This window comes from Dama dama, chromosome 4 (genome assembly GCF_033118175.1).
Source record: "Dama dama isolate Ldn47 chromosome 4, ASM3311817v1, whole genome shotgun sequence".
NCBI lineage: Eukaryota > Metazoa > Chordata > Mammalia > Artiodactyla > Cervidae > Dama > Dama dama.
This window is the reverse complement of record NC_083684.1, coordinates 69,082,227-69,099,178: the sequence shown is the minus strand read 5'-3', so window position 1 is coordinate 69,099,178 and position 16,952 is coordinate 69,082,227. Positions and strand designations below refer to the sequence as shown.

Genomic DNA, 16,952 nt, shown 5'->3' with positions numbered 1-16,952 from the left:
TTACATCAGGAAGGGAACCCAAGAGGCAGGGTCCGCAATGACAGCTCCTCAGAGCCTTCACCTGCCCTGCCCGCTACTTGCTACCATCTTGGGTCGTGGAGCAGGCTGGGAAATGTAGTCCGGGCTGTACGTCCTCGCAAGCCATGCTGGGATTTGTAGTCCAAGGCGGGGACGTCTTACGGACGTGGAGGGTGAGTTGACTCATACCTAACGTGATAAAGCACGATGTGAGTCTCATCTTAAGTAGTCTGCACCTTAATCCTCACTGGGAAGGAAGCAAGCACTCCGAGTCCAGAGCAAAGACCTATAAAAATCACAAAGCTACTGCTGCTGCTAAGTCGCTTAGTACTGTCCGACCCTGTGCGACCCCATAGACAGCAGCCCACCGGGCTCCCCTGTCCCTGGGATTCTCCAGGCAAGAACACTAGAGTGGGTTGCCATTTCCTTCTCCAATGCATGAAAGGGAAAGTGAAGCCGCTCAGTCGTGTCCGACTCTTAGCCACCCCATGGACTGCAGCCTACCAGGCTCCTCCGTCCGTGGCATTTTCCAGGCAAGTGTGCTGGAGTGGGGTGCCATTGCCTTCTCTGAAAATCACAAAGAATGGCTCTGAAATACAGAGGCAAGTGTTCTGTTTTCCAACGGATGTCAGATCAGCTCTACCCACTCTAAAGTTCTTGGGCCTGTGCTACGAAATAAACGACAGATGCCGTGAAACCTGGAGACCGCTGAGGTGGCTATGTCAGGCGAGTGTATGCTTCTTGGTTTTTGTCTTGTCACAACAAAGATTTGGAGTGATGGACATTAAAGCCCCCTCAGCGTGTTAACAGCTCTCCGGTCTTGGACAGACCGTGTTATAGCTCTCAGGTCTCGAATGAACCATGTTATAGCTCTTAGAGAAATCAATGACACAGCTCAGTGTTACAGCTCTATTTTATTTAGAAGATAACAGGAAAATCCATTTTCCAGGTGTGAGGGCATGTCGACCCAAAGACGTGAAAAGAAGAGCGCCCCAGCGCGCGGGAGAGAGAGAGAGAAGAGAGCTTTGGCTCCTCTTTTTATATGTTTCTCTCTCCCTGGGCCTGTCCTGTGTAAATTGGGCCAGCCAGGAGTGCCGTTTGTTTTACCTGAGATTCTCACTCCGGTTCTCGGACCTTCCTTTGTTCTATTTTCTCGGGCTTTTCCCTTCCAGGTCTTTTAGCCACCGCCATTCTGGACTCCTTTTCCCTATTCTAACTACCTAACAGATAGAGAAGGGTTAGCAGTTCGGGTGACTTTGGGGATATGTAGTCCTTCATTCCCACACTTCCCATTCAACCTATACACCCACCTTCTTCTCCAGGCAGCTTGAATGGTGCGGATGTTGTTAGGGTGTCTTCAGTTATGTGTGTCTCTATACCTGCACACAACTGTGATGTGTGTATTTGTGGTCGTGTCTGTAGCCAGGTGTGTGCTGTTTTTGGAAGCTTTTGTTCATTGTGTCTGTGAGCTGTGATGTAAATATGTCTATAGTTTTATGATTTTTATTTACAGGAGACACAATTTGGAGTATCTGCTCAACCCACACAACCTACTATGGGACATGCTCCCACCATGAAGTTTTGTTAGCAATCTTTAGGTTAACTGCTGCATTTAGACTTGAACCTCTGTTTAACAAATTCTATTCTACTACAATGGGTAAGAATTACAGTTCTGGTTTAGGCATTCCTGGACTTGATCTTGTCTCTTGACACTTCCAACTGTGGGGTCTGATCTAGGACCTAGGCTTACTCTCTTAATTTCTGCCTCCAGGAGCTGTTGTGACCGTGTACCTGGCCTGTTTCGTAGGTAGACGTTGACTCTGTACAGGCATTTTTATATTTTACTCATTACAATTCTCTTCTGCCCTTCTCTTTTCCATGGTGAAGGTTTTTTTCACTTCTCAAGCCTGCTGTTTTCTCTCAATGCTAGCACTGGAATGTTGATACTTAACCTCCTCACAGCTGGTGAAAATAGCCTTGGAAAGATAACATGTTCCCTTTTTCCCTGCAAGAGGCAGAAAAACGGACCTCATAAAGATGGTTCAGATAAAGGGATGCAAGAGGACATTCACAAAGTATCAAGTTGACTCCTCTATTCTGTGAGAAAACAGGGGTAAGTATAGAAGTCAGTTCTAATTTCTATTTTAACTGTCCTTGAAAGAGTTATTTGCACAAAGGAACCTTTTACGTTTAAGATAGAATTATATTGTTAGGACTTCCCTGCTGGTCCATGCTCCCAGTGAAGAGGACATGGGTTTGATCCCTGGTCGGGGAACTAAGATCCTACATACAGCAAGTATGTAGGAGAACGCAAACAGCTAGAGAAGCCACACCGCGATGAAGAGCAGTGAACAGCCAAAATAAATATCGATTAATTAATTGTTAAAAAGAGAGAGAATCATATTGCGAAAGGCACCCCATGGCTGACCTGCTGTGACTTTCAACACACGAAAATATCCGCTGTGTCCTCATACGCATGCCAACGGGCTTTGAAATTGACAACCGTCTCAAGAATGGCATCTTCCCAAAGGTTATCCAAGGACACGGGCCCAGAAAAAAGCCCTCCCCCTTGCAGTGTCAGGGACCACGGTGCTTATAAAAAACAGATTTTACCCAAAATCTAGAACCAGGTTTCCAGATTTTCCGGATCTGAACCTAAGATCTCTGCTCTGCCCCAATGACTTCACTGTGCTGCTCTCTCTCCTCTTTCCCAAGTGGAAGGTTTGTTTCTAAATTACCAGTATTACAATGGCCCTGTTCCATCTCTACCACCATGGGCTAGCTAGAGAGGGAGAGCTCATCTTTGCATTTATATAATGTCAAACCACCCGGAGACACACCCAAGCCAGACAGACAGCTGATCTGCCTCCCAAACACCCTGGGCTTTCGTCTGAGGGGAGCCTGGGAGTGTGTTCCAGACAGGGGAACTCTTTATGTGGGTGGTGGGAGAGTGGGTCGGAGACCGACAGCTGCCTGCCCATCACTACTGCGTCCTTCCTCAAAAACAAGAAGCCTGCTTTTGTTTGGAGCAGCAAAGCACCCAGGTGGCTCCACAAGCAGCAGGAGACCTAGTCATCTTTGCAGTCAGGGGCAGCGATAAGATGTAAGTGAGCACGACTGGGGTGGGGGTGGGGGGAGGGAAGCTGTCCAGGAAAGCTTTGGAAAGCGGTTTGATTCGGCCAAGAGGTACACCTTTCTGGCTTCTCCTCTTCTCCTGCCTTCCTTCTGGGAAGCAGATGGGATGGCGCAGAGCTCCAGAAATCATCTCGGGACCAGTCTGCGACCTCACAGGGGGAAGCCAAGCAGGAAGGCAGGCGGCACCTCAGTACCTGATGGCAGGCTTGTTGGTTTTTTTAGGCTTATCCACTTTTGGATTTCTGTTTTGTTTTTTGTTTTTTTTTTTCTCCAAGAACCATACATAGTGCTTTTATTTATTTTTTAGCCATTTTAAAAAATTGAAGTATAGTTAACTTACAATGTTGTGTTAGTTTCAGGTGTAGAGCAAAGTGACCCAATGTTATATATATATTCTTTTTCAGATTCTTTTCCCTTATAGGTTATTAGTTTGGGTTTTTTTCTTTTTTTGGCTGCGTCGTGTGGCTTTCGGGATCATAGTTCCCCAACCAGGGATTGAACCCAAGCCCCTGGCAGTGGAAGCCCGGAGTCCTAACTACTGGCCTGTAACTAACTACTACAATGCATTGAGCAGAGTTCCCTATGCTCTATAGCAGGTCCTTGTTCGTTATCTACTTTATATCTATTAATAGTAATGTGATCAGAGGGTTTTTTTTTTTTCTAGTCTGTTTACAAGGTTGTAATGCCAGAACACTCTATCACCCCCATAAGAAGTACCATTCCTTTTAGCCATTACCCTCCCCCACGCCTTTCTTCCCCTGTGTCCCTGGAGACCACCACTACTCCCTGCCTCTGTGGATTTGCTTTCTAGAAATTTTGCGTCAACGGGATCTCGAAATGTGTGGCCATCTGCATCTGGCTTCCTTCATTCTGATTTGCAGACTCATCTACACTGAAGCCTGTGCCAGAGCCTCATTCCTCTTTACAGCTGACTAGTATTCCTTCGCATCCGTTCACCGGTGGATGGACGTTTCGGTTGTTTTCACCTCTTGGGGATCCTGAGCTATGCTGCTGCTGAGAATCCTGTACACGTGTTCGTGAGAATACATCTTTTCCTTCTCCTGGGGCAGAATTGCTAGGGCCTATGGCTCAGCGGTAAAGATTCCACCTACCAATGCAGGAGACGTGGGTTTGATCCCCGGGTCAGGAAGATTCCCCTGGAGAAGGAAATGGCAACCCACTCCAGTGTTCTCGCCTGGAGAATCCCATGGACAGAGAAGCCTGGCGGGCTACAGTCCACGGGGTCGCAAAGACTCGGACACAACTGAGCAACTAAACAACAACAAATGGTAATGCTGTGGTTCACTGTTTGAAGACCTGCCAGACTCCTTTCCAGAGCGGTCGCACCGTTTTGCACGACCACCAGCTGCGGGTGAGGGGTCAGCCCTACACAAGGTCCTCAGGATTGTTGAGAGGATTCCCCCAGCAGCTGTGAGCTGGTGGCCTCCCCATGGCCAGCTGCGCGTTCATAACAACACAGAACTCGAGCTCTCGCGGCAGGGGGAGCATTTATTTCAAGCCCCTGATGGACGCACACGCCAAGGGCTCCCAGGTGCCTCGAGGGGGCGGGGGCGCTGTGCCCAGCTCCTCACTTCCAGCGGCCTCCGACGCGGCCCTTCCCGGCCCCCTTCCGGCTGGAGGAGGAGGAGGAGGAGGGGTGTTAGGAAGGAGCGCCTCCCCACCCACCTCTGAGATGGGCCCCGCCCTCCCCGCCACGGGAAGAGGCCCGCCACTGCCTGCTCTTGGGGGGTTCGCTGCCTGGGGTGGCGCGATTAGCGGTCTCCGGCCAACCGACGGGCGGGAGGTGATATCCCTGGGCCAGCTCAGGATGTTCACGTGGGCGCTGATAAATGGTTATGGATACAGAGCTGGGGGCAGGAAGGGGAGAGTGACAGAGAGAGGGCCGGGGAGGCTGGGGGGAAGAGAAAGATGGAGACTTGAGGCGGAGAGAAGTTGGAGAAAGGGAGGGAAGGGGAGTGGGAGACAGCAAGAAACACAGCAAAAGCCGCGCTTCTCGACGTCAGCACCAGTGGCATTTGGGGGCCGTCCTGAGCATCCCAGGACACTGAACAGGGGCCCTGAGCTGCACCCAGCAGGGGCCACTAGGACCCCCTCCCCAAACGTGTTCTGGACATCACCTGATGTCCTCTGGGTCAGGTGGAGGGGGGAGATCACCACCCCCCGCCTGGAGGACCAGTGATTTAGAGGGACATAGAAAGGGGGATTGAGACCCCAGAAGAGAACCAGAGATGGAGAGAAAAGGACAGGTTACGAGAACGTTCCAGAGAAAGAGGGATGGAGACAGAGCCCCCAAGAAAGGGTGGTTGGGGATGAAACGGAGTCGGGGCAGCAGGAGAGAGAGTCAGAGGGAGGGGTGTGGGGCCCAGGCTCCGTTCACACTTACAACTTCTGGGCGTGGCTGATGCGGTTGTACAGGACGTTGATCTGCGGAGACCAGAGGGAGGTGTTGGCAGAGCTAGAGGGAGAGGCACCCCCTGCCCCGACCCAACCCAAGCCAGCCCCCAGCCCCAGCCCGGCCCAGCCTCTAGCAAACACGGGTCTCACCTCATATTTCTGCTGCTTCAGCTTCGCCATCAGGTCAAACTTCTCTGACTCCAGTTGGTGGATCCAGTCCGACAGTTCCTGGGCCTTCTCCCTGGCCAGGCAGAAGGACTGTCAGGGAAGGGAGCCAGGCCGGGCCCAAGCCCAGAGGGGCTGAGGGAACCCTTTGAGTTTGGCTTTACTGGTGCCATTGTGTTAATTTGGGGCCCTTTTGTTACTATGCAAAGCGGATTGCAGCAAGGGGTCTTTAAATCTCTGCCCGCTTCTCCGTCCCTGTCTCTCTAACGGACAATGATAGCGTGGCTAAGGGCCCCGGTCCTGGAGTCGGAAAGCCTAGGTTCAAACACCAGCTCTGGCATTCTCTGGCTTGTGACTATGGCCAAGTGACTGCCCCAAGGATCCTGTTTCCCTCTCCAGAAAAATGCAGAAAGAAAATGGTGAGGAAGAAGAAAAAAAAGAAAATGGTGAAGAAGTTATGGGTTGTCCCCTCCATACCCCTTCTCCCTTTCTTCCTTAGAACTTTTTGCAGTAGGCTCTGTCACTACTCTCCCCAGTCTCCCTTGCAGGTAGGGCGGCCAGTGGATGAAAGTAGGTCATTGAGTGGAGCTTCCAGGTAAGCCTTTGTGGGTCTTGCCTTGCAATTTCTTTCTGCTCCTTGGATGTGCTGGCTGGAGCACCAGCGGCCACATTTGACCATGAGGTGATTTGGACGATGAAAATGCTGGAGTAAAAGTAGTGGAGCAGGACACTAGGAGTCTGAGTCTTTAATCGTTTTGCAGAATTGCCATACCACCTGTGGACTACAGATTCCTTCTATGTAAGGAAACAAACCTCTATGTTTTAGGCTGCTATAGTCAGATCTCAATTACTAGAGGCTAAACTTATTCTGAACTGACAATGCCTTGAGCCATTAGAGGATGAGAGAACAGGTATAAAGTACCTGGCACATAACAAACAGTTGATAAAGCTAGTTGTTACTACTCTATCAATTCTTACTAGTATTCTGTGTTTTCTTTTTCCAGTTAATGGTTGTCTTTTGCCAGCTAATGGTTTTCAAATGCTCTCTCTTCTGTGGTGTATTTTATTTTAAATTTTTATAGACCATCATATGATCTCTATTGAATAAATAAAACTTAAGTAACTTGAGATCCTCCAAAATTATCAGTGGACCCAAACGACGAGCAGACGTGTGGTGTAGGGTGGAGAGAGGAGGGAAAAGGAACGTTAGCGACATACTATTTAGTCCAGGCCCTGCGATAATGTTTCCTGGGAGGGAGGGGGCTGGAGCCGACTCTGAATATCCATCCCCCAACTCTGAGTGCAGGGTCCTCATGCTAGGGGTTTGAAATCAGCATCCTGGGAGCTTTCACACCACGGAAATGAGCAAACGCTAAGATGTGGACTTTTAGCCTCTGGAGATCCACTTGGGAAGCATTTACCATCATGCCCCTTCGTAAATACGTGAAGAAGAACACAGACTACCACACCAGACTTCCTGGGTTCCAATCCCCACTCTTGTGCCTGCAAGCTGTGCAACTCTGGAAAGGTCCCTTAACCTCTCTGTGCCTTTTCTCGTTTGTTGGTTTTTTTAATGTTCTGGTTTGTTGTCTCTAACAGGGTGATAATAATGGTATCTCCCTCATGGAGCTGCAAGCCCTCCATACGGGGCTCCTGCTCACTGACCTTTTGCTGCTCCGTGATGTAGACTCATCACAGCCTTCTTTTACCAGTGAGGAAAGCAAGGCTCAGAGGAGGTAACAACGTGCCTAAGATCACACAGCTTAGGCGGTGGAGCTGGCACTGAGCCCCTGCAAGCGGTCTCAGGTGTTGAGCTCCAAGTCCCCTCACCGCGCCGCCTCTGGGGTGGTGGGTGTTTCTGACTTTAAGGGCCGTGCCTGGGCCCCTAAGACACAGAGGAGGCCCCTGAGGGAAGACCCTCCCCAGCCTTCCTTCTGGGGGCTTATCCTGAGAGGAAGGCTGTGCCCATAGTGAGCTGTGAAGGGAGAGACGGCGGGTCCATCTGGAAGAGGTTTGCCTGGGAAATTGTGGCCAGCGTGTCTGGCTTTAACTTGGGCAGAAGATGGAGACCATTTGGAATTCCCAAGGGACATCATCAGAACACCATGACCACCTCCATTTTGGTCAGCCCTGTGCTCTGGTTTCCTGTCATCTCCCAGGCTCTACAGGTCTTGGCACCAAAAACACAGGTCCTGCATCAGTGACCCTCCACAGGGGAGTGGCCCAGAGAGGGGGGGACCCTTGCACAAAGTCACAAAGCGCCGGGGTCTCCGCCCTCTCAGACCCGGGCCAGGGTCACCCCATCTGCCTGACACCCGGGCCCCTCCCGCCTACCGGAGCTGTTCTTCTCCCATGTGGTCGATGTTCAGAGGCTTCTTCCGTTCAGACAGGATCCGCAGTTTCATCTCCCGTCCCGTCTGGCGCTTCCCTCGCTTCTGTTCTGCCTGAGGGTGGGAAGGGGGCACCATGAGGTGGGGGTGGCTCCCCAGCCCCTCCCCCCTCAGACCCGGGGGTCCAGACCCCATCCCCTCCCCCCTCAGACCCGGAGGTCCAGGCCCCCGCCCCTCCGCCCTCAGATCTGGGGGTCCAGGCCCCTGGCCCTCCCCCCTCAGACCCAGGGGTCCAGATCCCATCCCCTCCTCCCTCAGACCCGGGGGTCCAGGCCCCCGGCCCTCCCCGCTCTGACCCGGGGATCCAGACCCCATCCCCTCTTCCCTCAGATCTGGGGGTCCAGGCCCCCGGCCCTCCCCGCTCTGACCCAGGGGTCCAGATCCCATCCCCTCCTCCCTCAGACCCGGGGGTCCAGGCCCCCGGCCCTCCCCGCTCTGACCCGGGGGTCCAGACCCCATCCCCTCCTCCCTGGGGGAGACCCCATTTGCCTCCCTGGGAGCCCAGACCTCAGGCCCCAGCAGTATGAACTCACCTTGACCAGGTAACCCCCAAAATGGGCGCCCATGTTAGACAGAACCTTCTTCTTCTTGGCGTCGTCTTCAGCCCGCTTCTTGGCCTCCTCCTCTTCCTTCCGCATCTTCTCCTCCTGTGGGAAGAACAGGGTTCACCCCTGGGCCTCCCCCACCCCCCTGGACTGAGCCGGGAGGGCTCCTGAGGGGGTGTGGGGGAGGCTGATTCTGCACTGGGTGAATCAGGGTCAATCAGACTCAAGCGTGAGAAAGTGAGTGTGAGCCACTTCAGTCGTGTCCGACTCTCTGCAACCCCGTGAACTGTAGCCCTCCAGGCGCCTCTGTCCATGGGAGTCTCCAGGCAAGAACACTGGATGGGTTGCCATTCTCTTCTCCAGGGGATCTTCCCGACCCAGGGATCGAACCCCAGCCTCCTGCATTGTAGGTAGATTCTTTACCATCTGAGCCGCCAGGGAAGCTCACGAGAGACAAGCTCAATATCAGAACAGACGAGGATGCAGATACTTCCTCCTGGCCCTTCCAGGCCTGGGTGTGTGACCACCGGCCAGTCCTTCGTCCTCTCTGAGACTTAATATGCTGCCTCCACCCCCAGGAAAACTGAAGCTGGGTGGGAGGGATATGCTTGCTTTTCTCTGCGTGCTCCAGCCTGCAATGGCCAGTGGTGATCTGCTATTATGACCTCCGTGTAGGTACCTGCTCTCTGAAACTTACTCTCCTCTAGTATCACGAGAGAATGACTTTCCTCAGAGGGACAAAGAGGGTAACTGGTCATGGGAGTTGGGGGCGGGGGCAGAGTCAAGAGGCTCTTGGCCTTGAGCCTGAGGAAGGGGCTCCAAAAAGCCTTCACTGAGGCGTGACTACATCCGGAAAGTCTGCGTTGTGTGTTCCAGAATTAGACGTTCACCCCGACCAAAGCCCACTCCCCACTGGAGGGGCAGGCAAGGTGGGCATGATGGTGCAGGGCTTGCCCATAATTCCCCACCTGAATGCGCTTCCTCTCACCGCTGTAATCTGCAAACATAGTGGCTTAAAGCAATGTCAGTTTATCATCTTGTATTTCTGCAGGTCGGGAGTCTGTAGCAGGTCTCCAGGGCTAAGTCAAGGGGCACACAGCCTCCTTCTGGAGGCGTGAGCGGAGAGTCACCCCCTTCCCTTTTCCAGCTTCTCAGGGCTGCCCGCATCCCTTGGCTCAGGTCCCCTTCCTCCATCTGCAAAGGTCCCCATGTAGGGACCTTGTGATAATGCTGGGCTCACCCAGAAAATCCAGGAGGATCTCGCCATCTCTGGATCCTTAATGTAGTCAACTCTGCAAAGTCCCTTTCCTCGTGTAGGGTCCCACAGTCATAGTCTCTGGGAATCCAGAAGCAGACATCTTTGGGAGACCAGTCCTTTGTCTACCACACCACCCAATTCCTGTTCTTTAAAAATGGTTTGAGGGATTTCCCTGGTGGTCCCGTGGTTAAGAATCTGCACTTCCACTGCAGGAGGCATGAGTTCGACCCCTGGAACTAAGATCCCACATGCTGTGAGGTGCGGCCAAAAAAAAAAAAAAAAGAATTGAGTGAGTCATGCCTGATTTCAAGTCAGGTCATGTTTCCAAGGCCAAAAGCAATGGGAGAGTTCTACTCACTCTCTCCCAACCAGCCAGTGGTTCATTCCACAATGGCAGGTAAACAAGCTGAAAACATCCTAGCATTTGTGCCAGAGACAAAGAGGAGTTTAAGCCAGACCTGCAGCTGGACGTTGGTCACTCCTGCCTAAGATTGACAGGAGTCAGGATTTTCAGGGCTCAGAGCAGGAACATGCTAGGCACCCTCCTGGACTCATTTTTCACATAAATATAGGCCAAAGGATGGACAGAGAAAAGCTGGGTCTTTGTGATAGTATTTAAGTCCCTTGATCCAGCCATGCCTGAAGCAGACCCTGCCTTAGGCAATTTAGTTATATGAGCCAATAAAACTCTCTTTCCGCTAAATTCAGTTGGGGTTGGGGTTTCCCTCCCTTCCAACAGCAAGATCCATGGATAATACGCATGCGGACTTTCTTGGGGTCACAGAGATCATGAATGGAAAACCGTTCCCGGGAGGAGGGGAGGCAGGGAGGAGGGGAGGCACCCACCGCCAGCTTGGCCTGACGCTCGCGCTCCTTCTCGGTTCTGAAGCGCTGTTGCTCGGCTCTCTCGGCCCGGCGCCGCTCCTGGAGGAGACAGAGGGCTGAGCGGGTGCAGGGACCACCACGCACCCCCTTATCCCTTCCCAGGTCAGGTCAGGAGTGGAGACGAGCATCAGCTTCGGTGCGATCCGGAAAGTTTCAGCCTTGGGTCTGCACTGGATGGCGACCGTGCTCCGTATATCCCAGGACTTAGAGGTGGGAGGCGAGGGGCGAACTGGGGCAACCGCACCGCCCTCCACTCACGATGCGCTCTTTCAGCGCCACCAGCTCCTCTTCCTCTTTCTTCCTCTGCTCAAAGTGGACGTCGATGAGCGTCTGCAGCTCCAGCAGGTCCTTTTCCATGCGCTTCCGGTGGATGTCCTGGGGGGACGGAGGGCGGGAGCCTGGTCATCCCCAGGGGGTACCCCGAGAAGGCGCCAGCCCCTCAGCACCTCTGAGAAGCGTCAGGAAGGGCACCCCTTGACCCCAAGAGTTGGTGGGTTGACCGTCCGCTGGGACAGACGGCTGCCGTGCGCTCGATGTCCAGCAGATGGCAGCGAACACCGGGCTCTGACCCTAGGGGGCCTCGAGAACGCAATTCCAGGAGTAGAAAAGCAAGCACACAAAAGGAAAAAGAAAAAAAAAAGGAAAGAAGAAGAAGGGAGGGGCGCCGCTTCCTAATTCTCGCCCTAACGGCTAGCAGCCCCGCCCGGGATGGGGCGTCCGTTACTTACATCGAAGTCCACACGCTCCCCCTCTGGGATCTTTGGCGGGATCAGAGGCGGTACCACGGGACGGCTGCGAGAACAGAAGAGGAGAAAGCTGCGTGCCCTGACCTTCCCGCGGGGCAGCATCAGCCTCACGTGTGCGCCTGCGGTGCGGCCGGTCCGCATCGGACAGGCTGCGGTGAGATGCAGGCCCTGATTCCACAGACTCGGTGGAACCAAAGAATGTAAAATGTTTCACTAAGGACGTTAATATGGCTTAGTGTCCCAATGATGCGATTTCGGGGGCAACGGGTTGAGTAAAATATGCTATTGGGATTCATTTTACCCATTTACTATTTTTAAATACAGCTAGCAAAAAAAAAAAAAATAGTAATAATTCAGTTACATATGTGGCTTGCGTTGTATTTGTATTGGGTGGTGCGGCTATGAGGAGCTGCCCTTGATTTCCAGCCCCAGGGTCCTCCCATTTCTTATAATTTTCTTTCTTTATTAATTTTTTAAATTTATTTTTTTAGCTGCATGGTGCAGCATGTGGGTCAATTCCCTGCTCAAGATTTGAACCCAAGCCCCCTGCACTGGGAGGGCAGAATCTTAACCCGCAGACCACCAGGGAAATGCCCTCTTCTTTGATTTCTGAGACAGCGCCTCCTCCTGACTCGCTTCCTATTTCTCTGCCTGTCCCATCTCTATCCTCTTGTCCCCTGGTGGGAGTTTTGCCCTTTGATTCATTCGATTCATTCGTAGGTCAGTCATTCATTCCTGTGACTTCAATTGCCATCATTTACTAAGGATTCGCCTCTGTCTCAAGGAGACTCTCAAACCTCAAACACCGGTGAACAGATGCCTCCTGAACATTTCCCATCTTTGCACAAACCCGGCCCCAACTGAGCTGATCAACCTGGGGTTCTTGGGACTTCCCTGGAAGCCCGGTGCTTAAGACTCCGTGCTCCCATTGCAGGAGGTGTGGGTTCCATCCCTGGTCTCAGAGTCAAGAGCCCACACGTCACGTGCCATGGCAGAACAACACCGAACCCTGGGGGTCTCTCAGTTGGTAGACCCTTTCTACCCTCAGCCCTCTGCCCCAGCTTAGGCCTCACCTCGCCCCACAGTTCCCTGGCCGTGTCATGCACCCCAATGCCCCCGGGCATTTGCACATGCTGTTTGCCCTGCCTGCAATACCCTTCCCTTGATATACCACCCCACAGCCACCCCTGGGAACTTCCCTGCCCAAACAAGGCCTCCCTGACGCTGAAGCACACCTGTGCTTTCCTGCCCACCTGGCTCTCACCCAGATCAACCCTGTGTGCCCTCTGCTCAAAACCCTCGGCAGGCTCCCCAGTGCCCTGGCCTCTGTGGCCCCATCCCTCTATAGCCACACTGAAATTCACACTGTCCGCACAGGCCCCAAGGATTTCCACTTCTTCTGCTCAAATTGCTGCCTCCTTGCACCTCTAAGCTTTGGGTTTGTTTTGTTCGTTTTAGTTTTTAGCTGCACTTTACAGTATGTGGGATCTTAGTTCCCCAAGCAGGGATCAAACCCACACTCACTGCATTGGGAGCGTAGTCTTAAAACCACTGGACTGCCAGGGAAGTCCTGCACTGCCAAGCTTTGGTCCCAATATTACACCCTCCAGGGCTCCTCTCTCCCCTCCGTGAGCTCTCATGACTCCAGTGGCCTGCCTAGTTTGGATCCTCCTGTGTTTGGATCTGCCCCTGAAACACTGGACCTTGCACACACCACTTGCTTCCTCATCTACCATCTCCCTTATACCTCCTTCAGCTAGCAAACTCCTTGTCTCTCAGGCATCACCTCCCCTGGGATTCCTTGATTGCCTAGGGCAGAGATAGTCCCCTCCTCTGTGCTACCATGGGTTTCCCTGGGTGGCTCAGCAGTAAAGGATCCACCTGCCAATGCAGGAGATGTAGGAGATGAGAATTCGACCCCTGGATCTGGAAGATCCCCTGGAGGAGGGCATGGCAACCCACTCCAGTATTCTTGCCTGGAATAATCCCATGGACAGAGGCGCCTGGTGGGCTATAGTCCATGGGGTCACAAAGAGCAATCAAACAACTGTGCTACAGTCGCTGGATCTGGGTCTACTTTCACCAACAGGGCAGGCAGAGCCTGCCTCTCACCAAACACCAAAGTGGAAAGTTCCACAGAAATGTTTGCGGAAATCACTGCCCTTTCCTGTGCTTCCGTTTCCCCACTCTCCTTCTCTGCCTCTCTTGCACCCTGTCTCTGGAGGTGGGGGATATACTTAAGGGGATGTGATGGGGACCCCCACCCTCCTAGGATCTCACCTTGGTTTGGGGCGCTCCTCTTCTGGTGAGGGGGATACAAAGAGATAATTAGCAAGAGTTCGTGGGGGGGTGGACACGACATATCCAAAGGAGGTCCCCCCCTCCCCGAGCCGTGGTTCCCACCAGCCCACTTTCCTTCTCCTGCAGCTCCAGGGGAGGGGTTGGGAGGTAAAAAAGGGTAAGGGAAATCAGGGTGGCCTTTAGGAGGGAGAGGGTCACACGCATCAGATATACATTCAGAACTGGTGTGGGGGGTCCCCCTCCCCCATCGCTGGGAACCCAGGTGTCCAAACCTCCAGACCATAAGGAGACAAAACAAAAGCAACCCCGGCCCCGCCCCTCGTCCTACACACCCAGAGCTCCTACCCCCCTCCATCGAGGCCCAGCAGTGCAGGGAGGCCCCCAGCCCTCTCTTCGCTCGGTGACCCAGGGGTCGTGTCTTCAGCCCCCTCGCCCGCCAGAGACACAGGAATCCAGACCCCCTCCCCCCCCACCCCCGACCATCGCTAGCCCCTAAGGCAACCCAGGCCCCAACCTTTGAATGTATATGAAGGAGAAAAGTAAGGGACGGGAGAAGACGAGAGGGAGGGAGGGGTGCCTCTCCGCAAACACCCAACCCTTCTGTGCGTGTCCCTCCAATCTGGGGAAGAAGGCTTGGGTGTCGGTCCCTTTAAGACGGAAGGGAACGGGTTAAAGCCTCCGCGAGGCTGGTTCCCTTCGCGGCCAGCAGAGGGCGCGAGCGCGCTCCGGGCTTAAAGGGCCGGGCCGGGCCGGGCGCGGGTTGCGGGGCGCGGAGCGGGTCCTCGCGGAGGTCGGGGCCCCGAGGCCCCGGGATCGCTCTCCGGAAGCGAAGCAGCCGCGGTTACCTCGCTCTGCCGCCGGCTCCGGCTCCTCGGCGGCTGGGAGGGGGCGCAGGAGAAGCGAGGGGGTGGGGGGCCAGGAAGGGGAGCGGCCGCGCGCGGACGCGGGGGGCGGGGAGGGGAGAGAGGGGAGAGGCTGTTAGAGGAGCTGAGGCTGAGCCCGCCCGGCCGCCCGCGCCCCGGCCGAGAGTCCCCGCCCCCGCCCCGGCTCCGGCCCTGGCCCTGCGGTCGGCTCCGACCTGCGGAGTGCGGCGCCTCACCTTCCTCCTCCTCCTCGGCGGCCTCCTCTTCTGCAAGGGGTGGGGGACAGAGGGCGCGGCGTTAGGGGCCCCGGGGAGGCGTGGGGGCCGCCAGATGGGGGCCCAGAGAGAAGCGGGGTCGGGTCGAGTCCGATCCGAGACCGACAGGGGGGCACCTCGGGGCCTCCGCGGCAAATGGACCCGAGAGCGCTTCCCACGCACGGGCTGTGCGAACCAGGAGCGCGGCCGTCGGGCGGGGTGGGCTAAGATGCCCGAAGGCGCCCCCAATCCCACCCCCCCCCAAGGTCAGCACGCGCCCCACTCACCTTCAGGCTGCTCCCTGAGGACCCGGGTGGGAAGGAAAGAGGGAGGGAGAGAATTAGGAGCCTTGGAGGCGGGAGGGGTCTCCGCCACTCCAGGCCCCCAGCCCTCCCGCCGGCATCACTCACTCTTCATATTCCTGCTCTTCGGCGTCCGACATCCTGGGGTCCTGGTATGACCTACAGACAGCAGAGAACAGGCCCAATGGGGTGCGGTTCAGAAGGACGGGTGGCTGGGGGCCTGGACCCCAGGGTCTGAGGGAGGAGGGGCTGGGGGTCTGGACCCCCGGGTCTGAGGGAGGAGGGGCTGGGGGTCTGGACCCCCGGGTCTGAGGGAGGAGGGTTTGGGCCCCCCAACTCCTCAACCTCCTGTTCCAGTGATCTGGGCACTGGGGGTAAGGTGGGGCTGAGCCGAGGGCTGCAGCCCCGCCCCTCTCCACAGCTGTCTCCTTTTGTCTTATGACAAGTCCGTGGGAACCTGATCTGGGTCGGGATTAGGAGAAGGTATTTGGGAAGGGACAGTGGCCTGAAGACAATAGCTGTCCCGCCCCCCAGGGTCTATTTTGGGGGGATGTCACATCGGGTGACACAGAGGACATCTCCTGAGAAGTATTTGAGGGCAGCGGGGGGGTGGTTCTGGGAGAATTAATCACCCCCACCGTCCTCTCCCACCCCCAGGGCCCCCTCCCCTTTGGCGGGTTATCTGCCCACCTGTCACCTCCTTTCACCTTCATCCATTGCCACAGAGGGGACAGGACACACAAGAGCAGCTTCTGTCCCCAGGCCTCACCCTGACCCCTAAATACTAAGACCCCCAAGGTGTCCAGATTGAGACCTCCCCAAACCCCAGTACACACAGATCCTAACTGATGAATTCTGAAAACCATCAAGTCCTGGTATCTCCAGATTCTGAGACCTCTCCCCCCAACTGTGGACACTGCAGGTTGTGAGCCCAGACACCCTAAAATCTTGATCCCTTAGGTCTTGACCTAAATTCTGAAACCTCAAGATTATGAGACCCCAAAAATCTGTACACCCAAATTCAGAGGCCTGATTGATGCTACACCCAATATGATACTACAAATTATATTACCTCCAGCCATGAGGCCTCAGATTCTGTGACTTTAAGTCCTAAATTCGCAGACACTGACCCCCAGTCCTGACACCGAGACTGTCTGCCATCCAAGCTCAGGGACTCTCAATTTCTGAGATTCCCTCGGACTCACAGCTCCAAGGCCCTAAGGAGTTCTATTCTGGGATACCCAAATGCTGGCACCCCTAAATTGTATAACCCCCCAAAATCCTCATACATTCCCTGCTCCATCCCCAGTCCCCGGAGCCTGGCCCCCTCAAATTCCCAGATCTGCCTCCATACCTCTCTTCCTCACCTCTCATGTCTCCCATCCCTCTGCCCCCTCCCCCGAGGACACCCCTGGAGATCGCGGGGGGCTGTTACCTGAGTCTGGGTCAGCAAAGGTGTGAGAGAGTGGTGGGGAGAAATCTTGCTGGGCAGGCTGAAGCACCCCAGTTTATAGCCAGAGGTTGAGCCCCGCCCCAGGGGGAGGGGAAGGGGGAGAGGATTCCTTTCCTCAAAGTCTCAGCCCAGCTCAGAGGTGGCCCTGCCCGCCCCTACCCCTGCCCCCCCCCCCCCCCCCCCCCCCCGCTCTGGCTCCACTTTAGGGTTCCAGGCACTCCT

The 16,952-nt window shown here is 54.7% G+C and overlaps 1 protein-coding gene across 1 annotated transcript; it reads right to left on the bottom strand.

Moving 5' to 3' along the window:
- Positions 1–4,655: 4,655 nt before the first annotated feature.
- Positions 4,656–14,986, bottom strand: TNNT1 (troponin T1, slow skeletal type). Its single transcript, XM_061136899.1, has 10 exons — positions 14,958–14,986; positions 13,838–13,859; positions 11,540–11,603; positions 11,070–11,186; positions 10,773–10,850; positions 8,657–8,770; positions 8,068–8,177; positions 5,719–5,809; positions 5,558–5,598; positions 4,656–4,787 (listed from the first exon to the last, which is right to left on the bottom strand). Exons 4-10 carry the CDS (start codon positions 11,166–11,168, stop codon positions 4,742–4,744), a joined length of 579 nt encoding a protein of 192 aa, XP_060992882.1. The 5' UTR covers positions 11,169–11,186; positions 11,540–11,603; positions 13,838–13,859; positions 14,958–14,986; the 3' UTR covers positions 4,656–4,741.
- Positions 14,987–16,952: the final 1,966 nt, after the last annotated feature.

Excerpts from the sequence above, each read along its gene's own strand:
- TNNT1 (XM_061136899.1), bottom strand. The coding sequence starts at position 11,168 with ATGGAAAAGGACCTGCTGGAGCTGCAGACGCTCATCGACGTCCACTTT. Across the intron at positions 5,810-8,067 it reads ATGGGAGAAGAACAGCTCCG|GGAGAAGGCCCAGGAACTGT; the intron begins GTAGGCGGGAGG and ends CTGCCTGGCCAG. Across the intron at positions 5,599-5,718 it reads TGAAGCAGCAGAAATATGAG|ATCAACGTCCTGTACAACCG; the intron begins GTGAGACCCGTG and ends TGGTCTCCGCAG.